The 25,301-nt window shown below is 50.3% G+C and overlaps 1 protein-coding gene across 1 annotated transcript; it reads left to right on the forward strand.

The window, feature by feature from the left end:
* Positions 1 to 19,097: 19,097 nt before the first annotated feature.
* Zdhhc22 (zinc finger DHHC-type palmitoyltransferase 22) lies at positions 19,098 to 24,731 on the forward strand. Its single transcript, XM_035445112.1, has 2 exons — positions 19,098 to 19,623; positions 24,466 to 24,731. The coding sequence occupies exons 1-2, from the start codon at positions 19,098 to 19,100 to the stop codon at positions 24,729 to 24,731; spliced, it is 792 nt and encodes a 263-aa protein (XP_035301003.1).
* Positions 24,732 to 25,301: the final 570 nt, after the last annotated feature.

Here is a 25,301-nt window from a genome sequence, read left to right on the forward strand (position 1 = left end):
GTCACACCACCACCCAGTGACCCAACTAAGCATGCTTCCCAGATTTCTCCCTGCACATGAAAAGGGAGTAGATACCTGAAGGATATCCAGGACACAGAAAGAAACAACAAATCATGACTGCTTTAAGCCTCTGGGTCTGGGGAGTTTGTTACACACTGGTATACACCTGAGGCATATGTTGGAAAATTAGATCACAGATGGATATTTTGACATGAAAATCTTCAGTGTATTAAGTGAAAAACAGGGCTATAAAACAGTCTGTGCCTTATGATCTCATTGCTGTTAAAAGGAAGCATACGGGGTGCTAGAGAGGTGACTCAGCAGTTAAGAGCACACACTGCTCCTGTAGAGGTCCAGTGTTCTGTTCCCAGCAACCACCTGGAGTAGCCCACTACGACTACCTGTAATTCCAGCTCCAGGGCATTTGATGCCCTCTTCTGGACCCCATGAGCACCTGCACTCATGTGCACATACTCACACACAGGCACACATAAACACATACATTTTAAAATAATAAAAATAAATCTTTTTTTAAAACACATTATTTTGGTCAGGTTGTGGTGGCACACACCTTTAATCCCAGCATTCGGGAAGTGGAGACAAGTAGATCTCTGTGAGTTTGAGGCCAGTCTGGTCTACACAGGGAGTTCTAGGGTGGTTGCATAGAGAAACCCTGTCTCAAAAAATAAAATCTTTTTAAATAACACTTTATTGGAATCGATCCCATTCCACTGTAGAGAGTGAGGGTTTGGGTAGTGGATGATATTGCCTGGGAGTTGATAACTGGAGGCCACAATGGATGGCGGAGTGTCAAGCATCGCTCACTCTAAAGAGAGGTGGGAATCTATGGACTGCAACACCTATGGGACATCAATGGACCAGATCCAGCTCTGATGCTCTCAAGGTGACCAGAGCCCTCTCCTGCCTACAGTAGCCTAGAATGCACAGATCCTGTACCCACAGGCAATGCTGGTATATGGTATGATGTAAGGACACTCAATAAAGACAAAATGAACGTCCCATTGTTCAAAAATCATGGATTTTAGGACAATAGATTAATGTAACAAACAGAAGGACATTTGGAAGTGGGGCCCTGTGTATCCTCAGAGGCCACTGCCCTGCCAATGGAGCCACCTTTATTCCAGGCCCCGCTGACACTTTTGGAAGGGGGAGTTGGCTGCTCAAAGAGATTGGCTGCCTAGCAGGGGAGAGCAACATCTCTGTGGCCCAGGGAAATAGGAAAGACAAGACTGGAGAGAGGTAGCTGGGCAGGCCAGGGGCAATGAATGGGCCACTCTGCTGTCCTTTGGCCAGGCTAGAGCATGGGCATTTCCTGTGGGTCCAAGAAAGGTCCCTGGGGAGGAACACCAGTGGGCAGCGATAAGAGGGTATTGAGACAGAGTCTCCCTCTCCCCATTTCCTCGTGAAAACTCAGCCACAAAGCGGACCTAGGGTGCTTCGCACAGAGCTGCTAGTCACTATGCATGTGGTGCTGGCCCAGGGGTCATGACCTGTCCTGCACCCACCCAGTCTCATCCTACCCCAACCGTTAAGGCTGGAAAGGGAAGGATGAAGATGGAGGGAGAAAGAGCAACCCGACTCCCTTCCTCACCTTGCCACCTGTCGGGGCGGGAGCCTATAATCGCTCATGATACTTGGCATTTTAATTGGATGAGGCTAATCTGGATTTTTAATAACTGGAGATGACCAGAAAGCTGGTAAATCTTTCAAGAATATTGCTCAGGGACAGAGAGGGGATTTAAGAAAATGTAGTTGACGGCTGTGACTACAGACAAAGTGACAGGGGTTCCTGCTCACATTTGCTATCAGGCTTTCCTATAATCAGGCCCTGCGAATGGAAGCACCCTTAAAGGGATGTGTGGGGGTGTCAGAAAGCAAACGGATGTTGAGATTTTGTACTACAGCTGCTCCTGGAGTCCAGATCACCTCACTGTGCTACACACCGGCAGCTCCTGTCTGTGGACCAGCCTGGCTCATCCTCCTCCTCACCTCCCCCACCCCAGCACAAGGCCGGTCTCTTGAACACCTGCCTTTTGACCCCACTTCAGAACCAGGACTGGGTGAATAGGAGGGGATGCCATTATGCTCAGATCTGCCTAGTGTCCTGGTCCCGTATCATCCCGGGGTAATCTCAACGGCAGGATTGGAGACGGAGAAGGTTGGTAGGAATGGGACACGGGCAGGGGAAGAGTGAAGAAAGAGTGGAAGGGAAGTGGACCAGCAATGGTTTGCCTTTGCCTGCATCTGTGAGGGCAAACTGCTGTCTGCTGAGAGGGACTCCTTTGCCTTGAGCTAGAGGTGAGGCGGTGCGTGAGTGCGTGCGTGCATGCATGCATGTGAGTGCATGCGTGTGTGCATGCGTGTGCGCGCACATGTGTGTGTCTGTGTGTGTCTGTGTATGTGCGTCTGTGTGTGTGTCTGTGTCTGTGCGTCTGTGTGTGTGTGTGTGTGTGTGTGTGTGTGTGTTGTGTGTGTGTGTGTGTGTGTGTGTGTGTGTGTGTGTGTGTGTGTGTGTGTGTGTTGTGTGTGTGTGTCTGTGGTGTGTGTGTGTGTGTGTCTGTGTGTGTCTGTGTATGTGCGTCTGTGTGTGTGTGTCTGTGTCTGTGCATCTGTGTGTATGTGTCTGTGTATGTGTGTGTGTGTGTGTGTGTGTGGGTGGGTAGCACACACGCATTCACTCTCCCTTTCAAAGTAGGCCTGGCTCCCTTTCTTGAATGCTCAGTGGGAATGACTCAGCAAGAAAGCCAGCCTGTTACCCACCTGCCCCAGATCCCCTCATCTCCTCCCTAGGGTACCCACACTGGCTGGTACAGGGGCCTGAATCTCTCACCCTATTCACTAGGGCCAAGAACTTAAAAGCTGTGCCTCCTTCAAGCCCCCTTGATGACCTTGAGGAAGGGCTCCCAGACAGCATGAAGCCTCCCCTGGCCTCTTCCAGCTGCCTCTTAACAGGACTCCCAAGTTCCCAGCTCACACTGGGCTTATTCACCTTGTGCTCACGGGACTCACCTACAGAGTTAGCAAGGGCGGGAGCACCGGTCCAGTCCTCATTCATACCCCGTTGTGACACATGTGGCACCCATGTGGTCTCAAGAGTCAGGGCAGCGATGCTGTCTAAAGGGCCGCAGGAAGCAGTAATAAAGAGAAGCAAGCAGCAGCTGGAAGCCACCTGTGCTCATCTGGGAGGACATATTACATTATATAAATGGTGGTGCAGCTCTATGCGGGCATTCCAGACACAGGAGCGTGCAAAGAGGGAGCCGTCACAGAAGACAGCAGCATTCGAGAAAGCAGGGTGCGGATGGTGTGTGAGGGTTGGGGCATGCATGTGCTTGCTTAGGGCCCTAGAGGCATTTGTCTGCAGACTGAGATCTCAGGAGGTAGGAGAAATTGATGGCGGTGGTCGTCCCCAGAGAGAGGAATAAGAGACTAGGGGAGGAGGTGGAAGAAGACCTCTGCTGTGGTGACTTTGTGTGTGCCAGACTTGTGTGCCAGACTGCACATTCTGAAAGAGAAGCCATTGCTATTGTTGAAAACCACAGTGCAGTCTGTGAGAGAAAACGCCATGGCTGTCTGACTGAGAGCTCAGACTCCTAGCCTAGCCGTAAAAGGGTTCTGCCTCCCTGAGTTCTGTGCTCCCCTGTGCTGGGGTGCTCCCCTGTGCTGGGATACTCCCCCCAGATCTTCACACAGCCTAGGCATGTGCTCTGCCAGAGAGCTAAGTCCTCAGTTACCTCCCCCACTTTGAGACTGAGTTACATCACTCTACCCCAGACAGGCTTTGAACTCTCAGGCTTCATGCCTCCGCTTCTTGAGTAGCTCTGGGATTTCAGGCTTGCATCACTAGGCCTGGCTTTTCACAGAATCCGAACTAAGGTGTACATGTATGTACAGAGACGTGTGTGTGTGTGGATGTGTTTGTGTATGAAATCCCATTGTTACAGTCTCACCATCATGAATAAAACATGAAGGCATCCTGGGCCTAAGAGTCAGAAATCAGATTCCCAGAGCTGCCAGCCAGGCAAACGGGCCCTAGGATACCGGAGGTGTGGGGCTAGCCTGGGGGCACATGGAAACCCATCTGTGAGAATCAGTCACTACTGGGGTCATCCTTTTATGCCCTAAGGGGTCATGGGGTTCCAAGTCACCCTTATGGAAGGCACCACCAGCAGGGACCTTGGTATTCTGAAGAAATGATCAAAGGACCAGGTGGGACTAGAGTCTCTCCACCAAGCGAGAAGGCGGGTGGCAGGTCAGGACGTTATGACTAACAGCAGCCAGCAGCATAAAAACACTTTGCTCAGCTCACCAAGGCAACCGTAGTGGCCTGTCCCTGCTGAGTAGTCGAAGCATCCCTACCCCTAGCTGTGACTGGAGCTGGCTTTCACTTTAGACAGAGACCTGTCCACACTGGGACAGAGATGCCACTCGGGCTGGTAGGGACCGGACTGTAGGCTACTGAAACACTGGCCATGGTGACAATGACAACACATCATTTACATGCAGAGTGGAAATGGCCCTGGTGTTGTACGTAAATAATTCTTGCTCTATAATGTTTTTATTATTGGGTTCTTGTTTTGTTAATTCACACCAAGAGGTCCGAGGGTAGAAACAGGAGAATTCCGTAGGCAGGAGGTGGTACCTCATTGGCAAGATGTGACTCATCCATAGCCACCATGCTGTTCCCCCTAGAAGTCAGACTCAGGGGAGTTTTTAGTTAGATTTAGGAGTAAAGACTCATGCCCTCTCAACCATTGCTGTGGCTGAATTTGGTCATGTGACTAAATGCCAACCAGTAGCAGCCACATGGAAATGTCATGAACTAGTGAAGAGTACCCTACCAGAGAGGATCCAGCCCTTGCCCCTCCTTCTTGTGAGCAGTCACGTGAACCATGAGTTGGAAGCTGTGAAGAAAGGCTGGCAGTCACGACATAAATATTTGCAGACTGACTATCTGATGCAAGGAACTGGGAAGCTGGACTAGGGACAGGAGGGAGGGGCTAAGGTATGCCTTAGGTCTAGAGCAGGGCACAGTCGAAGAGAGAGAGTGGTACCTGAGGACTGAGCAGGGAAGGGAGTGTGGCACAGACAAAGCTGATGCCTCCCCACCAAACAGCATGTCCTCCCAGGATCAGCAGATTGGCTTTGCATTTTCCCTATTGGAAGACCCTTCTTTTGGGGAGCGTGGGGGGCGGGTGTAGCTAGTGATAACTGGGATAGCCTTTGCTCCTCACAGCTCAAACTCAGGGAATACACTGCATTCTGCGCAGGAGAGAAAGGGTCCAGACTCAGAAGTCACTTGCCCAGGGTCACTCACTGGGAAATGCAGGAGCCGACCCCCGATCTGGGGCTTCTGTCCTTGGGATCAAAAGCTGCAATTGGGACAATGTGGCTGTCAGGGCACCCTCCTCTTTTGAACCCTGAGGATGGGGTGGGGAAGCTGGGAAAGGCTGTCAGATAACCACTTAACAGCGTGGGGGATTGGTGGACAGATTGCCCAGCTCTGCCCACATCCCAGACACTACATTTGTGTGTGTGTGTGTGTGTGTGTGTGTGTGTGCGCGCGCGCGCGCGCGCGCGCGCGCGAGTGCGAGACAGAAGAGACAGAGAGAGAGAGAGAGAGAGAGAGAGAGAGAGAGAGAGAGAGAGAGGAGAGAGAGAGAGAGAGAGAGAGACAGAGAGACAGAGGCAGAGGCAGAGGCAGAGACAGAGACAGGAAAGAGACAGAGAGACACACTGAGTGGAGGGGATAAGAGTACCCTTTAACTCAAGACGCTTTACTGCCATCTACTGGTAATTTGTGGTCGTAACGCCCCCTAGAATCAGGGCATCTGGAGACTTGTAGGGCCCTAAAGGGACCTTTTCTTGCCCAAGAGACTGAAAAAGACCTCTGCCACTAAGTATCTGCTCCTTTCTTTTCTGTGTATCCTTGGCTCACAAAGAGAGTTTATAGAGGTCCGCCCCCCCCCCCAGTTTCTCCATCTGTGGTACTATAGAGAGCATCCATCCTTCCATCCCCTGGGCACTGCCCAGGTCCGTCACTGTGGGTTATCGGTCCACTCTTGGGGTTTTCTTACACTCCTAGCTGCTCCTCTGTTAGGTAGGTTATCTTAGTAGGCAGCTTAAGAGTTAGGTAAAGTAACATAAAATCCCAGGCATAGCCAAACAATAGTGGCACACACCTTTAATCCCAGCACTCAGGAGGCAGAGGCCGGTGGATCTCAGAATTTAAGGCCAGCCTGGTCTACAGAGTTCCAGGACAGCCAAGGTTACACAGAGAAATCCTGTCTTGAAGAACAAACAAAAAAAGAAAAAGAAAAGAAAGAAGGAAAGCAAATCCCTTGCGGGGACTGGAGAGATGGCTCAGAGGCTAAGAACATTGGCTGCTCTTCCAGAGGTCCTGAGTTCTATTCCCAGCAACCACATGGTGGCTCACAACCATCTGTAATGAGATCTGGTGCCCTCTTCTGGTCTGCAGGCATACATGGAGGCAGAGTGTTGTAGACATAATAAATAAATAATCTTTAAGAAAGAAAGAAGAGAAAAGAAGAGGAAAGAAAGAAAAGAAAAGAAAGAAAATCCCTTGCACTGTTAATTCTCAGGGCTGTGAGAGTCCATAGCCAGCACTTGACCTGCCCTTGGAACTGTTAGACCTGAGTCACACACACAGGAGACAAGCTACAGTGTGTCCCCCTTCACAAGCAAGCATCGAGCTCTGGATACTGGGTGTGCACAAATCAGGCTCAGGTCAGACTCAGGAGGCTCAGGACTTCCTCTTCTCCTGTTTAGCCCTGGCTGGAACCTGATGCAGACTGGTGGAGGCTGAGGGTCCTTGTGTCTCCAGAAAGACTGCATAGTTGGAGTCATGGAAACCAGGCAGCTTTCATTTACCAGCAGGGAAAAGCTTGCCGACAGTCACTTGGCCAGGTCTCTGGAAACCTCTATTAGGGCTCAAACAGAGCCACCCAGCCCTCTGAAAGTCTGGTCATCTGCGAAATGAGGCCGTCATATTGACTTTGTGCCACTGCCCAAGGATTAAGAGGCAAGAGGCAGCAAATGAGTCTGCATACTGTGTACAAACACTGGAAATAATGGTAAATACAGACTATGCACAGCTGCAGTACCGGCCATGGACCCTAGGAGACGCCGCAGCTGGCTGAAAGATTTTCTTCATCGTTCAATCGTCTACCAAGCTGGGGTAAAGGGGGTGGTGGTGGGGTTGATGGTGAATAAGCCCCTCCCTGCTCACTCCTTTGTGTGGGGAGAGAGGGGAGTTGGGACACACTTTCTGGAGGGTGGTTGGACAACAGGTCCTCTGACTCAGCCACTTCATTTCTAGGAAGTCAACCAAATAAAGAGTCCTAAGCCTCTTGGTGGTGTTTGTACTGAGACAGTCATCTAAATGCTACTAACAATAGTGAGCTGTTAGGAATAATCTAAAGTTAGACGTTTACACATTCTGGGTGAGGGCCAGATGGTCAAGTGCTAAGACCTGTGTTCAACCAAAGCCCGGTGACTTGCTTACTGATGTGGCCATCCATGCTTCACAGTTTAACACTGCAGTGCAAGAGCGCAGCCAGCCTTCCAGCCCAAGCAGCAGCTTCGCTGCTCTGACTGTGGGTCATGCACATCTGTGTTACAACATGCTTCTGTCGACTGCCACTGGGGAAGTATGACACCTCACTTTCTCTGATCACTTCTTTTCTTCATATTCTGTATAACCCAAGATATTCCCATATTGGGTTAAATATGATTTGCCATAGACATCACCTGTGGGTTTAGGGATTTTCCTCCTTATGAAATCATGAAGCTGGCTTGGCTGACATTCTATTTTCCTTTTATGTTTACAAGATGTCAAGAATTATAAACTAGGGGCAGAAGAGATGGCTCAGTGGTTAAGAGCACTGGCTGCCCTTCCAGAGAGGACCTAGGTTTGATTCCCAGCACCTACATGGCAGCTCACACCCATCTGTAACTCCAATTCCAGGGGATCCGATACTCTCTTCTGACCTCCGTGGAAACTGCCGGCAAGTGGTACACAGACATACATGCAGCCAAACACCCATACACACTAGATAAAAATAATTTTTAAATTTTAAATAGAGAATTATACATGAGGCTTTAAAAGAAAGCCTTATGGCCTAAATAAAGCAATTAAAATTTGAATCATTTTTGAAAGACGTTTTGTTTATTGTTGTGAAACAATTCTACAAAGATGGAATGCTGATAAAAATCTAATGTCCCCCCAGCCTAGACACTGGGGTGTGGGGGTGGGGAGGTGCCTTGGCCCTGCCTCAAGGAGATGATGGGACAGACTTAGTAGACTTTCTAGGAGAGGCCTTACCCTCTCCTAGGAGCAGGAGGAGAGGAGGGAGGGGGAACTGGGATTGGAAGGTAAAAAATAAATTAATAAAAAAATAAGTTAAAAATCTAACATTCACTATTCTGCTTTATACTGTTAATTTCTCATCATTGTCCCATAGCACTTCTTCTAGAAGCATCGAGTCAGCATGTGTCCTCAACCTTCGTGTTCACTGTCAATATCTTTCCCTCTGTATTTAATCAGTCAAAGGCTTTTAATTATTTCTGTGTGTGAAAGGAATCATGAGAAGCCACACACAGTGAAACTCTGGGATAGACTAACAATAGAAGACAGACATTCACACCTTCCGTGACTAATGGAATTGCAACAGATTGGAAGGAGACATTATTGCAAGCTGGTGTAGGATACCTATATTTGAAAGTTAATTTTTTTTGGTATTTATTTTTAATTATGGGTGGTGTGTGTGTGTGTGTGTGTGTGTGTGTGTGTGTGTGTGTGTGTGCACAAATGGGGGAGGGGTGCCTGCAGGAGCCAGAGACATTGGACCTCCCTGGAGTTGAACTTAGGTCCTCTGCAAGAGCAGTAAGTGCTCTTAACTGCTGAGCCTCTCTCCAGCCCTCTGAACATTTTCACCAGTAAGCATGAATGACATGCCATGTATGTATGGTGGTTGTCAAGAAGCAGTCATTGTACATGAAGGCATGGGACACTGTCACAGGATCATTGACTTACCGAGTCCAGGGAACTAAAATCTGTGGAAGCTTTGGGAGCCCAGGCCTAGTTGGACGAAGTCGGTCACTTAGGCGTGGATCTTTGCAGGATATAGCGCTGTCTAATTCCAGCCTGATGGTCTCTGTCTCTGTCTCTCTGTCTCAGTCTCTCCTTTATCTTTCTTTCCTCTCTCCTCCCCACCTCCTCCCTCTCTCTCCTCTCCCCCTTTCCCACCTTATCTCTCTCCTCCTTTCTCTCTACTTTCTCTCCCCTCTTCCTCTCTCTCTCCTTTGTTCTTCCCCTCTCTCTCTCCTCCCCACCTCTCCATCTCTCCCTCTCTACTTTCTGATCACCAAGTACCTCACATTCTTCTCACCACATCTGGGAACTGCTCTCACCACCATGCCCTCCCCTCCAGGGTAGATTACACTGTCAAGCTGGGTGTCAAAATAAGCCCTTCTTCCTTAAGTTGCTTCTTGTCAAGTATTGTGTCACACTGACAGGAAGAGCTACTATAGACCTGTCTGCTCCTCCTTTCCAGAAAAGACCCTGAGCAAGGATATAAGACAAGCTTAACCTTTCTGGATCAATGAGGCGTCAGAATTGATGGGGCAACAAGATGGACAGAGCCTGGGTCTCACCTCCTCAGAATCAGCACCCATCCTAGACTGGCTCCATTAAACCTCCACATGAATGTAATCACCGTTTCTCTGCTCTGGAACCCAGTGATAATAAGAACAGTAATGATCAGCTAACCCTTACTACGCAGCCCCCTCTTCCACACGTTCTGCACAGATTTAATCTATGTGACAACCCCATGATAATATTGTTGTACAAAGTCCTATCCTACAGATCAAGAAACTGAGATGCAGAGAGCTTAGCCAATGCAGTGGTTCAAACATGGCTCTCGAATTTTGTGTGCTGCAAGTTCACTCCCCCCCCCATGCATCAGCGTTGAGAGGTAGCTAAGCCACTGAGGTGGCTTGATGTATTAATGGATCGGTGGATTAATATGAAAGTGGCCTATGACAAAGGAGGGTTCTGCCTGACATACCTACTCTGTCTCACCGTAAGACACACTTCACTGTAACCCAGTGTAGCAAGAATCCCTCCCAGACACCAGCACCACCCTCTTGAATTTTTCAGCTTCCACCTTGAGCTAAACAAGTCTCTATTCTTTACAAATCACCTAGGCACAGGTATGTTGTTATAGCAACGTAAACTAGACTAAGACAACTGACTTTTGCTCCAGAATACAATGAGTGATGCAGAGAGCTCACGTTAAATGTCAACATCCATTGCTAGAATTTTCTCTGGTCCCTCTTCTGTCTTGTCTCGCTTTTCATCCTCTGCTCCCATATCCACTTCTGCTCCCTGCTTTGAACTCTGGTCCTCATCCATCCTACTCATTTCCAAGAAGACGCTTACTCCCTCCCACCCTTGTTCACTGAGAAAGGCTGATTCACGCTAGAGCATAAGAAGCCATTAGCAGCACAACACATTACCTCTCCATAAGAAAATAAGTTATTTATTCCTACATCATGTGAGAGGCACGGGGCCACGTGCTATGAGGCTTGAGCTTTGGAATGAAGTGACCTGGATTTCATGCTTGCTGCCAATCATTGTCACAACGTTAGTAAATCTGAGCCACTCTGAGCTTCCATCTTCTCTATAAAACGGGTGGCTTCTGGATTTAGGGGAGCTATGGTAAGTGAAATAAGCAAGGGATAGGTTCCCAACCCCACTGGCCTGGCACAAAATAGGAAGCCGGAAGTAGGTGTCTTTGGTTGGGTTCTGTTTATTCATTGAGCTGTCAAGCCTAAATTTAAAAAAAAAAAAGTTTATTTTCATTTCATATGTACAAGTGTCTTGTCTGCATGTATGTGCACATACAGTGTGTGTCTGATGCCCATGGAGGCCAGAAGAGGGCACTAGGTCTCCTGGTACTGGAGTTAAGGATGGCTGGGGGTCGCCATGTAAGTGCTGGACTCCCTGAGTCCTCTGTAAGAGCAACCAGTGCTCTTAACGATTGAGTCATCTCACTGGCCCCTCAAGCCTGAGTTTTAAAAGTCAGAGATTACCAGGCGGTGGTAGCATGTGCCTTTAATCCCAGAATTGAGAGGCAGAGGCAGGTGGATCTCTGTGAGTTCAAGGCCAGCATGGCCTACAGAGCAAGTGCCAGGACAGGTTCCAAAAGCTACAAAGAAACCTTGTCTTGAAACAACAACAACAAAGTCAGATATTGAGGTACAATTTATTATTTATTTATAATTGAACTTATTTGGGAGGTTTTTGTTGTTGTTTGGTTTGATTTGGGATGAGGGGGGATATTTTGTTTTGGTTTTTCCAAGACAGGGTTTCTCTGTGTAGCCCTGGCTATCCTGGAACTCACTCTATAGATCAAACTGGCCTTGAACTCAGAGGTCTACCTGCCTCTGCCTCCCAAGTGCTGGGATTAAAGATGTGTGCCACTACACCCAGCAATTGTACTTAGCTGTAATTCATTCATTCAAATATTTACTAGGCTCCTCCCCATCCTGAGGTAAACGCTGTTTTGGGGTATAGGCTACAAAAATGCTGCCGGGTTAGGCACTGCCACTGAGGTTATCGATTAAAAAGAAGCAATAAACGAAAGTTATAGCAGCCAGTATGGTGATACATGCCTTTAATCCCAGCACTTGAAAGGCAGAGACAGGTGGATCTCTGTGAATTGGAAGCTAGTCCAGTCTACATAGTGAGTTCCAGTCCAATCAAAACTTCCATTGTGACAGTCTGCCTCACAAAGGGACAGAACAAGAAAAGGAGAAAGAATTAGGAAAGATGACCACAATAAGCATCCCAAAGCAGACAGATGGGAAGCTAGAGGCCGTGTCGCAGAAAGGAAGGTATCCCTGAAGTGACTCCTTTGCTGCTTAAAACTCATGGTGGTGGCTAGAGCAGCAGCTGGATTGGAAGAGCTCTCGCCTAGCCTGCAGGAGGCTCTGTGTCTGACCCCCAGCTTCACATACACCAGGCTTGGTGGCACATACCTGTAACCCCAGTACTCAGAAGGTAAGGTCAGGAAGACCAACATAGTCATAGTACATAGTCATCTTCAGGGACATCGAGTCTGAGACCAGACTATGTTAGATTCTATCTCAAATAAACAAATAATAAAACAAAGGAATTATATTCAATCAGCTCACATTTCGTGGAGATGTAATTGGAGGCTCAGGAAGGCAGAGCTTGCCCAAGGTTGAACTGAATAAAGACTCCAGTCCAGGCAGTGGGCACGAAATGCCTATTCTTTTATCGTCAGACTACATTGCCTCTCTCCTGGGCCCTGGCCTCTCTGCTGGGACAGAAGAGTGAGGTGGGAGGGACCAGATGTAAGGAATGTGCTGTCTGCTGCACCATGGCTACAAGGGCATAGTCAGGCGGCCTCTGAGCAGCTAAGAGCACTGCAGTGACCTCACTGCTCTGGTCTTCCTTCCCGAATTGAGATATCAGCCCTCTGCCTCATTGCTTCTCATCCTGGACACCTGGCATGGGAGTGCTCTCAGCAGAGGCCAAAGATTCCCCCCTGTGCCTCCAGAACATCCTTCATCACAAAGACATAGACTGTGGGGTGTCAGACAAGCACTATCTCACCACCCCCACCCCCACTCCTCTGCTTGCCCCTCTTCTCTGCCCTGCCCTCTGCCTCCCCCTCCCATACTCTCCCACCTCCTGCGTGCTCTGAGATGAAGGGACCAATTAATCCTGCTACCACCCCCACCTCTGAGCTGAGCAGCTTGCTGGTCCCCAGCCATCAGCATCCCTACCAGGGCTGCATAAGTGGTCCCAGAAAAGCATGGCTAACTGGGGAAAGATTGCCTCCATCTCCCCGAGGCCTGAGCACTGCAGAGGGCGCTCTCCCGGGCTAAGCAAAGGTTTTCACCCTGAGACATCCTGTCATCAGAGAGCAGAGCTTCGGGGTTACCTGTCACCCAGACCTGTTGTTTCTTCCTTGACATTTGGGCCCAGATGCTGAGCATCTATGTCACATCCAACCTTCTCTTGCACCACAAACAGCAGAGCTCCTGAGGACACCGGATGAGTGTGTGTGTGTGTGTGTGTGTGTGTGTGTGTGTGTGTGTGTGTGTGTGTGAGTCTGTCCGCCTAATATCGACTCACTTGGGCAGCTAGCATGTACTGAGCACGTACTACACACTTGACACTGTGCTAGGCACTGGGGACACAGAGTTACTTAAATAGTCCACATAGTGCTCTAACAGAGTGACCACTCTAATAAAGAGGGACAAACAGTCAAGTGGTGTCAAGTGCTGTTGGGGATACACACTTCAGCGTAGGTGGGACACAGGAGAAGGAGCAGTGAAGTTTTAGACAAGGAGAGATGGGGCAGGTCTTATTCTGTAAACCCAGCTGATTTCTTTATGCAAATGTCATGTTCCAGAAAAGACAAGTATTGGTGAAACCTTCGAATGTCGAATCATATCGAGGCAAGTGTGTTTATTGGTTGGCTTGTTGTTTTGGTTTAGTTTGGGATTTCTTGTGTGTGTGTGTGTGTGTGTGTGTGTGTGTGTGTGTGTGTGTGTTGTTTTGTTTGAGTCAGTCAGACACAACCCAGGCTGGCCCTGAACTGGATATGCAGATAGTCTTGAGGCCCCAAATTCTCCTACTACTGCTCCCCAAGTCCTGAGGTTACAGGAATGCACCACCACACCCAGCTTTTCAAGTCACATGTTGAATCCGACACAGGCAAGGCTTATTGGTTAGCCTTCAGCAAACCTCTAGAGCCTCAGTTTTCTCCGAAGAAAAATGGGCTTAATACTGCTTTTCCTCTCAGCTAGCTTCCAGGGCTATTGAGAGATCGTGGAATGAGATTTTAATTTGTGAAGCTGCTAGCTTATTACATCAAAGAAATGCAGTTGCTGTTAGAATGGAGTCCGTGTGGGCGAAGTAAAGTAGCACCTCCAGGTAGACATTCTGGGGTAATCCAATTCCCATGTGTGGGGCTGACTGAGATGAAGATCACATTAAGATGGCTTCCAAATCTGGGCAGACAGGGATGGTATCTTCTTATTCAGCTTTCTGAGGCTCAGAAGCACTTTGTGATTCCTCAGAGCTGTGGTTAGTTGTTGGTTGCATCAAGCATCTGTCTAGGGCTGTCTGTTACCGTCTTCATTTCAGACCATTGGTTAACCTCAAGACTCCAGCTTCCATTCTCCGTGAGCTAACCTGTGCTAAAAGTCTGGAAATGAAACATTACCCGTCAGTACTCTTCACCCAGCTTGTTGCTTTGAGGAGTAGCCTCCATCAAAAGGTATGGGAAGCCTGACAGACATGGGGGTGGAGGGTCTGTCACCCCATTGAGAAGCAACAGCTGCTCACTTCATGGAATTTCTTCCTCTGGATACTCCATTTTGTGGTAAAAATGGAATGATTGCCACTTGGAAGGGAGTTTATTTCACTCAAATAATACCACTAAATTGAAAGGTTTACAGCACGCACCTCCAGGAGAGTGCTCAGCTGCAATCAGACACTTGCCTGATTCCCTGCCCCCTCGGGAGCCCCTGCAGGTGCCATCACAGCTCAGCTATGAGAATAGATGACAAGGCCGATGGAGAGTAAGGTTTAGAAACTACTTTCTGACACTGTGGAGAACAAGACTGTTGCCAGGGTGGGTGGTGGCAGGATGGAAGATCAAAGGCAAATGTGTCCTCGTCAGACAAAACCTCAAAATGCTGATTTTTCTTTCCATCAGACGAGTATGGATTCACTAACCAGAATATTTACTCTGGTCTACTCCAGGCAAATCAGAGACATTGCCTTCCCCAATATTTCTAATACAGGGTGAGGGTTCTCATTTTAGAAAGGAGAAGACAGAGGGATAGAGATAAGAGCCTAGAAGAAAGAGAAGGCTGATGGGAGAGAAGAGTGTGTCGCTCTGGTCCTGAGGTACCCCCAGCTCAGCATCCTGTTTGCCATCATCACAAATGCGGGCATCATTTTCTTCTTGTGGATGAGAATGTGGAATGCAGATATTTAAAACACCTTCTGGAGTTCATATGGCCAGTAAGCTGCTTAACTCAGGGCCAGAATCAAAGTGGAGTTTCAAGTTGACCTCCCCATGGGGTTTTGTCAGGGACAAAGCATTTGGCTGTTCTTCCTCTGTTGCATAAGAAATCACTATACTAGGCTCAAAACTCCAGCTCTAATGTCCTTTTCTGTTGATAAATTTGGTTTCTAAATAAATAATTATCCTGTCGATTCCTGTCTGTACCACCCATCTCCTCACTCCTGGCTGATGCCTCCCTTTCCCCACTGACATCTTCCCACGTTTGCCTAGCTCCTTCTTTTTACCCCTCACACGCTAATTCAGCACACACACACACACACACACACACACACACACACACACACACACACACACCACTCACCTTCCCCACACACACACTCATATGCAAAATAAAATTAGAAACACGTCCAACTCTAAGTATTTAAGGAATGAAGATTTCCAATCAGTATGGCCCAAACCCAGCCCTTTGGGCCCCCTCCAGCTCAAGCCTGTGTGAGAGGCAGGCAGAGCTTGGGGGGGCAAAAAGGGAGGGCAAGGGTGAGGCAGGCAGCTCGTGACTGGAAGCTGCTCTGGAAGGAAAAAGACCTCTTGTGCTTCCTTGTGTCTGTCCTGGGACCACCAGATTCTCTGGAGCTGCCACCTGGCATGCCGTTCTTTCTCTCATATATGAGATCCTTTTAGAACATGAAAAGGTTTCCTGGCCTCTTTTTTATTTTTATGTATGCTGATAAAATACAGAGAAAACAGTGTCTGATGATTCAAAAATAGAGGCTAAACCGATCGGCATATGGCCTTCGCTTTAAAGGATTGCTCGTTTTAATCAACCGGTTGAGACACCAATAAGCATTTGTTATGTTTGCTTGCACACAGAGGAGTGAAGAAGACAGCACTGGGAGCCATGACAGCTTGGGAAACTGAGGCTAGTAAAAGCATGGATAGTCTTGCAATGTTTCATGGTCTTAGACTACCCCCCCCCATGTGTGGATGCACACACACACACACACACACACACACACACACACACACACACACACAGGGTGGGCATACAATAGTGTCACCTCCCTCTTACTGTCTCATGGCACACACATGAGGATAGTATGAGAAGGAGATAGATAGGGGTAGGAGAAGCTTAGGTCCCAGTCTGTGTCTGGATGAACCCCTGTTGTCCCCCCACCCCAAACCAAAGCTGCCCCTGGGTCCCAGATGATGTCGAAGCAGCAGAAGGTGAAAGCAGGAGCTTTGTGCTAGAACCAGGTTCAAATCCAGGCCCCACCACTCACCTGCTGCATGACCTTGGGCATGTGACTTAGCAGTGACTTCTTGGCCCTAGAACAGGGCTCAGCAAGCTCCAGGGACTATCCTGGAGGATTAATGCAGCTGTTTTATGTCATGGGTTTAGCACAGTGCCTGTTCCTTAGGAAAGGGCCAATCTGGAGTGTTAATGGTGATCTAAGACACAAACAGTCCCCATCCCAAGCAGGCTTAATGGCTACTTTCATTCAATCCTCTATTCTACAGAAGACACTGGAATGTAGGCTCACCCAGTAAATAGTAAACGGTGGCTATCAACACCAAGTAGACTGGTTCTCACCCCTCAGTTCCCAGACCCTCTGAGCTAATGCTGGTTTTCTGGGTGTTGCCCTGGTAAGCTGAGATCTCAATAGCCCACATCCCCTCACAGCCCCCCCCCAATACACACACATACACACACACACACACACACACACACACACACACACACACACACACACACACACACAAGGTTTCCTTGGTCCTAGCCAACAGCAGGGAGGGGTGGTCATAGACAGGAAGAGGGGAGGAGGGGAGGTCAGGGTATGACTGGAGCTTCTGCATCAGGGCAGAATCCCCATCTCCCAGTTGGAACTGGAGTTGCAGTAAGGCAGGGCGTCACAACCCGCCCTGGGGGAGCCGAGAAGGGCGGGGATGTGAGGGGCAAGTCCTCAGTGCAGAGCCAGTGGCCAGAGCACCGCCCCCAGGAACGGAGGGAGGGGTGGAGGAGCTGGGGGGTGCCCAGCTGCCATCCCCGCCGCCTCCTGGCCCCCACTCTCTGGCGCCCAAGTAAGAGGGCGGCAGCTGCCCTCTCCCTCCTTCCCACACCCCCGCTACCTGCCCAGTCCCCGAAGCGAAGCGTGAGGAGGCTGCGAGCCAGTCGGGCGAACCCACAACTTTGCAGCCTCGGGGAAAACCAGGGCCGGCGTCCGGAGCTGCTCCTGTCGCCATCCGAGCTGGGTGAGTTCGTTCCCCGGTCCTCTGCGGCGCTGCGGCCGCTCCGGGGGGCGGAGGGGGGGCGGCTGCCCGGGCGTCCAGGAGGCAGTGGCGGAGGAACCGGCGGGTGCCCGCGCTGCTTGGGTCTGCAGGGCTCCGATGCCGCCCTCAGAGGCTTGGTGGGGCGGGCGCCGGTGCTGAGCGGACAGCTCCCCACGCTCGCCGCAGCCAGCCACTCTCTGTGGGCCTTTGCGGGACGCAGGGCCCCGGCTGCGGCCGCCCACCCCGCGCCCCGCACTCCCCCAGCCCCTGTCCTTCGCCTTCCCAGAGCCGCGGCGCATCTGGAGGCTGCTCCCGCGCCCCCCTGGCGACTGGCGCCGGGAAGACACTTGCTTCCCTCTCCGGAGCCCGGTACCCAGGGCTCTGTCAAGTGGGCAGCGCCCCCGTGGCCTCTGGGGATGCATGGCTATGGGGGCGCTGAGCCCCCAGAGATCACCCCCGGTTGTGCCCTGAGCTACGCCCCAGCTGTGCAGAGAGACCGCCGGTCCCTAGAGCGGTAAGCACAGTCACCTGCAAAAAAAGATCACAAGGTGACCAATGTCTCAGCCCAGACAGACGGAAGAGCTTGGACCCAGGCCCTGTGGCATCCATCCATCCTGGGTGCAGACACCTTCCCAGAACTTTTCTCGTGCCTCCTTCTGGCCGATTACTTAGATCACTGGAAAGTTCTTCTGGATACACAGAACCTCTTTCCCCGTGGTATCCGAAGTTGTGCAGGGGTCCCGGCTGTGGGAGGTGAGGTTGCGTTGGGCTCTGTGTAGGGGTGTCATCCCAAGAAAAGCTCGAGCATCCACTAGTCCATCCAAGACGGGCTTCTTGGCATCGAAAGGGTTTCGGTGCCTTGGGGATTGTTTGGGTTTCTCCCGCCAGGAAAGAGAAAGGCGGGTGAGAATGGGGGATTTCAATTTCACTGCCTCAAAGGAAAACACTCTTTGCAAAGATTTTTATAGAAATAGTCAGGGTAACCAGCGGCTGGGAAATGAACTGATCAGGACCCACTGGCACAAATAATCTAGCTACACCTCCACCCTACCCAGCCCCTGAGCACTGTATCGACTGTTTAATTGATTTTTAAAAGAAAAAGCCAGGTGGCAGGGGGTGGGTATACACACACAAACCCAGACGCACACAGATAAGACACGAGTCGCACACAAGGGAACACACATCATGCACAGCTACTTCCAAAGAGTCTTGGGTAACCTACCTGTGAGGTCACAGAATATTGTTCAACATGGGAGTGGGGGGAGGGGTAAACCAGGATTTTCCAAGAGTCCAACGGGTCTCTCCAGCCCCACCTGGTCCTTCTCTTTCTCTCAGAGAAGCCTCTACCCGAGATCCCAAAAGTGAGTTGTTTTTACTGCTGTGACACTGTAGCAGTTCTACCCCGTCAGCTCCTAAACCCCTCCCCTCCCCCACAGACAATCACTCCAGACTGCAAACAGGCCCTTCCCCCCTGTGGCTGACCTCCAAGGCAAGAGCGACTTTATCCGAAATGCGTCTGGCCAGAGGCAGGCCGCTATGGTCTCTAGGTCTCTAATCTGTTTGGTCCCAAATTAGGGAACCCGTGGGGCAGAGTTTGGGAGATTTGTGTACCGCCCTCCCCGTCGACGACAAGGAGAAGAGCACCAATATGACCATGGACAACGCTGTAAGGCTTCCTCTCTCCTTGCGCCCCTTAGGAATGTAATCGAGGAGATGCTGGCCCTGCGGCTGCTCAACGTGGTGGCCCCCGCCTACTTCCTTTGCATTTCCCTGGTGACCTTCGTACTGCAGCTCTTCCTCTTCCTGCCCAGCATGCGTGAGGACCCCACAGCCACCCCGCTCTTCTCGCCTGCCTTGCTTCACGGGGCACTCTTCCTGTTTCTCTCAGCCAATGCCCTGGGCAATTACGTCCTGGTCATCCAGAACTCCCCAGACGACCTGGGTACCTGCCAGGCAACCTCATCCCAGCGATCTCAGTGCCCACCGCCGAGCACCCACTTCTGCCGAGTGTGCTCCCGAGTCACGCTGAGGCACGACCATCACTGTTTTTTCACCGGCAACTGCATCGGCAGCAGGAACATGCGCAACTTCGTCCTGTTCTGCCTGTACACTTCACTGGCCTGTCTTTACTCCATGGTGGCCGGCGTGGCCTACATCTCAGCTGTCCTTTCCATCTCCTTCTCCCATCCCCTGGCCTTCCTCACGCTCCTGCCCACTTCAATCAGCCAGTTCTTCTCCGGTGAGTGGGCCTTGGTAGGTCTGGCAGACAAGACCTCCTAGCCCGACCCCAAGTTTTTTCAAATAAAAACACAGGATATTCAGCTCCAAGTGTCAGATAAACGGTCGTTTGGTATGGCTATGCCCCAGTATTTCAGGTCGCATATTAAAAGAGCAGATTGCAATCTAGCAGAGATACCGATTATCTGGGCATGCTCTGTTTCCTCTGACATTCGACCCTCCTCATCTTTCATACTATCTGTTACTCATAAAAATTATGGCAACCAAGCTATATACGCCTTTCAGGCTAGGCTCTGGCCTTGGAGCTGATGCTATGTTCCCCATTGGCCTGGACTCCCCACCTCCCTCAGCGGTCCTGTCCACAAATTCCTTCAGGACCTCTTACCAAACAACCACAGTGAGGCTAAGCTTGACTTCAGGTCATGCTCTGCAGGAGGCTAACCACTACCTCCAATCTCCGGCCCACTAAGTTTGACTCCACCAGGCTCTTCTGCAGTTGGCAGGTGACTGAGAGCCTCCTCACTGGCTACAAGTCCACACTCCGGAGATGCAGTCTGGTGTGGGATCTGTTCCTCAGGAAAGCTCTGACACCTGCTGGAGCTAGGCACACTAGTCCTAATACAAGCACCATGGTGAGGACTGTAGTTTGAATTGTATGTCTCAAAGAACATCCCATGATACTCAGCCCTGTGAGACTTTGCTCCTGGGTGACAATTCTATTTTACTTGGGCTTGGCATTTGTCCCTACTTCATTTCCTTCCACTCTTTTCTTACCCTGACCTTTGATTCTGACCAATTTGCTCTCAACAATCAGTAGTGTGCACACAAAGGTGTGTGTCTGGTGTTCTTGGGTCCATTTCTCAGATAAAGAAACTGAGTCTTAGCTTGGACTAAATAACCTGCCTAGTGTCTTACTTCCCTGGAATAACTATCTGTGGCTTGTATCCAGGTGCTTAAACCACAATTCAGTGCTCTTTCTCAGATCCCATATTCCCAAGCACGGTAATTGACCTTCTAGGGTCAAAGAAAGACAGCTTTTTCTACAGAAAGCCTGACTGTCCTGATGCACCTGGACTGGACTGGACTGAGCAATTGAAACCATTGGCTGTACACCATAGGGGAAGCCTCATTTCAGCCTCTGTTGTACCTATAACCCAGCTCTTCCCAGACATAGAACTATCATGTCAGTTGGCAGGGGGAACACAGTGGCCTAGGGAGGACCAGCCATGGGAAATGCCTGGATGGCTGGTGGCGAAGCTGGGCCCAGAACTTGGAGCTCTGGGGCCTTCTGGATCTTGGTGCTGGCATAGAAGGCTGCCAAGACAAAAATAAGCAAGATGGGGGAGGGTAGGTGGGTGGGCTGGGGGTGGAGTGTGAGAGCAGGCAGGTGGAGTGATGAGGAGAGCCAGAGAACTTGATTACACATCTTTTTCCAAGTAGTCTCACCAACCATAAAAATGGGTGGTTCCAGAAGGAAGACCTTGAAATGGTTTGATTTAAGTCTGGCGTGAGGCCTGTCCATATGTGCTAGGTTTGGGAAATATGGAAGAAAGGAAGCCTCTTGCTCTGATCTGATGTGAGAAAAGAGCCAGCCCATGCCCACCTCAGGGCCCAGGCATCTGTTCTGGCTTTAGAATGAGCCTCACCATCCTTCACCAAGCCCACTAGAAAAGGGAATTCAAGACTTCTCATCACCAGGTCCATCTCGTCTTCCTCCTTTACTGACCCTTCACATCCTTCCCTGGCTCTCTGCGTGAGCACACACACACTCACACACACACACACACACACACACACACACACACACACACACATATGCATGCACACAATACATTCTCACACACTCACACAGGCACACACTCATGCACACACATTCTCACGTGCATACACACACTCTCACACACTCACACATGCATGCACACATTCTCACAGTCACACACACACACACACACACACACACACACACACACACACACACACGCACACTCACTCTCTCTCTCCCCTGTTCCTCTTCCTCCTTTGAGACTCTTCTTCCCCCGTTCCTGGTCCAAATGGTCCAGAGCATCCCCTCTTAGCTGCTCAGGAGAACAGGTGGGCAGAAGAGTGGACCAAGGAAGTTGTTTACTAGAAATTACTCCGAGGTCAAGACCTGCCACTAGCACCTGAGATGGTGGGCCCTGAAAGTCTCCCACCTTTGTGTGTATGTTAGGGGGTGTTCTAAAAATGAAACTTCCAAAAATGCAGATGCCACTAACTCCAGACCCTCGGCTAACACCAAAGGTAAACGAGAGGGTCAGTTGAAGTTTGAAAAGAGTTCCTTCCTTGTGGCTTTGTGTCACCTGCATGAGTTCCATTCTTATCTAGAAAATGGAGATGACACCATTTGCATGGACAATGGCATTTGGATTAGTATCCGTTGCTAGAATCCACTAGAGGGGCAAGTAGGAGAAAAAGGTGGCTAGAACATATTGAGTAACTGTTTTATGCTCTGCCTGGATGTGTCTCCAGCATCCAACCCTTAGCACAAATCTGGGAGACAGCTATTTTTTCAAGGCTGGGGAGCCAGAGGCTCCGCCAGGTTAAGTTGCTTCTGAGCTGTGCAGCTTTGGATTCTGGGTTTATTCTTTTCTACCCCACCACCCTCCATGTCTAGTCTTGCTTCCTTGCTGAATGGGCCTCTTTGGGAGGAGGGGGGCTGCCTATGCCCAAATGTATTATAGAAAATGCTGGGGAGTGGTTTGGCAGAAGTGCTAGAGATGGTTGTGGCACGGGGGGGGGGAGGGGGCAGGACAGAAGAGATTAGATGATGTAATCTTTCAGAACCCTTAAGAAAGTTTTGATTTTTCTGAAAGAGGAACAATTATTACATAGTTTAGAGGCACTGAAGCAGCCAGGCCAGGTAACTTCAAACACTTTGAAAGAAAGAAAGCAGGTCCCCAGAATAGCCTTTTGTAGATGCTGCATGGGGCCAGCAAAAAGCCAAAAGGTTTTTGTCTCATTCCTTGATTTAGAAACCTGTGGGAAACGGTTTCCATCTGCCAGGCTTGTTCCTGGGGCTGAGTTGCAAGACAGGCCTGAGCTTGACAGCGCTGAGTCTCTCACATCCTACTTGAGGGCTCGCTTGCACATCAGTGTTCCTCAGGCTGGAAGGGCACCATGTCCCCAGGAGTCTCCATCCTGTACATGGTTGCTCAAGCTAATTGGTACTGACAAGGAAAAAGTGGGTCATGGGATGGCCCACTCCCATTTGTGTCTGTCTCTTTGATGCCCCAACAATGGTGGAGGGGCTTCTCTAAATGCCAGCTGGAACAAGATTTCTTTCCTCTGGGCAGCTAGACCTGTTTGTCTCTAACTTTGCAAAGAAAATCCAGCAACCCAAGCTCCTAGGGTTGAGGAGAGAGGTTTCAGATGAGCAAGCCAGCAGATCGATTCATCTTGGCTGCTGAATCCATCATGGATCAGACTAGCAGGTGTTGAAGCCTACTTCTCAGGAGTCTGGAAACTGGAGCCTGGGAAGAGGTAGGCTGGGGGATGGAGGTGCTGGGGAAGGGAAGACGTTGGAGAGGTGTGTGTGGGTAGACTGGGTTGTAAAATGACATCCTGAAGCAGGCACCCAAGCCTGGCTGCAGAAGGTGGTGATGTGGTTGTCCAGCTGAGAGGTAAAGAAAGGCCTCTGAGTTCTATTCACAACCCTCTCTACTCTGGCTGTTATGCGTGTCAAGATAGATGTGTTTACTACAGCTACCAAAGCTGCAGCCCAGACAGGACTCCAAGCCCTGGAAAGGTGTGGGAAGCCTGGAGGGTCTTATTCTCCTCCTCTGAGCCGTGATATTCAGCACTGACTATAAAAACCACAACTCTGGCCACTCCAAACTCCTGCAATCCTGTAAACCTATGAAGCATTATTATAGCCATTTTGCAGATGAGTAACCTACAACTCAGAGAGGTTAAGAAACCCGCAGAAGTCCACACAGCTGGGAAATTCAAACCCAACATGAACTAATCCTCCCATCTCAAACTCTGAGGACACATGAGATCTCTTGCTGGTGGACCTTTAACAAAAAAGCCGCAGGCAGTGCTGGGTTTGGAGGGTGTAGAAAAGGTGCTGTTCCATGTTAGGGTGCTGAACTGGTGGCCTTAGGGGCCTCTTGGTGCCTTAGCCCACTGGTGTGACTGACAGGACAGCTTTGGCTGAGTGTTCCAGTGTCTCCTTCTTTTGTTAACATTAATGACTGAATTGTTCTCTAAGTCGGCTCTGTGCGCTGCCCTTGAAGCCGAGCTCGTGACTGTTCCCATGACCGGGTCCTGTTCTTCATCATGCTGTCACTTTCCCAGATCCTCCCAGACAGTACTCCCAGCCTAACCAGGAGAACTGACTGCAGTCTGGACAGATGCCCAGATGCCAGCTCCCTCTTTAGGGTCCTAAGTTCGCTCCTCTTTCCTCGTGTGACTAGCCCCCCCCCCCCCCCCCCCCCGCTCCTCGCCCGCTTCCAATCCAGAAAGTGAAATGGGAAGCATTTCTGCCTCTTGGGAAATGTGCAGCGTCTAGGCTGTGCCAGAAATGCTGAGGGCTCTTTTTGCTGAGCTCATCTAGCTTGTTCTCCATCTCCCTAGGCCCCCGGTTCTTCCCCTCTCCTCGGGAGCTCAGCACTAAGGAACACTTGGGGCAAGGAACTCAGCCACAATCTCACAGGCTGCAGAGCTGAGATTGCTACAAATCTCAACTTCCAGCTCGTGAGCCTCTCTCGCTGCCTGGCGGCGGAAAGCGCCGGAGCGGGGAGCCCCTGGGTATGTGGTCTGGGTGTAAAGCCGGCTGGTGTTTCCCTCCACCCCCCCCCCGCAGGAGCTGTCCTCGGTTCTGATATGTTCGTCATCCTCATGCTCTACCTCTGGTTTGCTGTCGGCCTGGCCTGTGCAGGCTTCTGCTGCCACCAGCTGCTGTTGATCCTCCGGGGGCAGACCCGCTACCAGGTTCGAAAAGGGGTAGCAGTGAGAGCCCGGCCCTGGCGCAAGAACTTACAGGAGGTCTTCGGAAAGAGGTGGCTTCTGGGCTTGCTGGTCCCCATGTTCAATGTCGGGACTGAAAGCTCCAAGCAGCAGGACAAATAGCTGGCAAGTACGCCTGCCATTTCTGTCTCAGTTCCTCCTGAACGTAAGACCACAGCACCCCTGTCTCCACCTGTGAAACACCACAACCTCCCCTAGAAAGGGCCTCATATCCACCCCAGGTCTTCAACCCTCAGAGGATTTATAACCCTCAGGTGCATTCTGGCAAGGAGGGGAAATGGCCACCTGGGTATCACTAGGTTGTTCAAGGCCCAGCCAGGTAGGTAGCTGCTAACCTGTTAGGGTGTTTCTGCTTCAAGTTTTCTTCTGGGAAGCCCTTCTCCCACCCCCTGCCTGGCCCATCCACTCTCATGTCTCGGGTCATCACCACTTCTGCTAAAGTCCTTCTCCTCATGTAGATAGTGGAGATGACATTCTTGCGGCTGGTAGGAGACTCCACAGGACCTGGAGGCTGGTAAATGGTACAGTTAACATGCATGAACGGCAGCCCAGGAAACTGTTCCAACTGCTAGCGAAAAATGGGAAGGGGTGGGGATGCATGCTCATCCCCTATAAGGGACAAAAAGCAGCGTGTGTGTTCAGGGGAGCACAAACTCTGCCTGCTCAGCCCAT

The sequence above is a fragment of the Cricetulus griseus genome, chromosome 5 (assembly GCF_003668045.3).
Source record: "Cricetulus griseus strain 17A/GY chromosome 5, alternate assembly CriGri-PICRH-1.0, whole genome shotgun sequence".
NCBI lineage: Eukaryota > Metazoa > Chordata > Mammalia > Rodentia > Cricetidae > Cricetulus > Cricetulus griseus.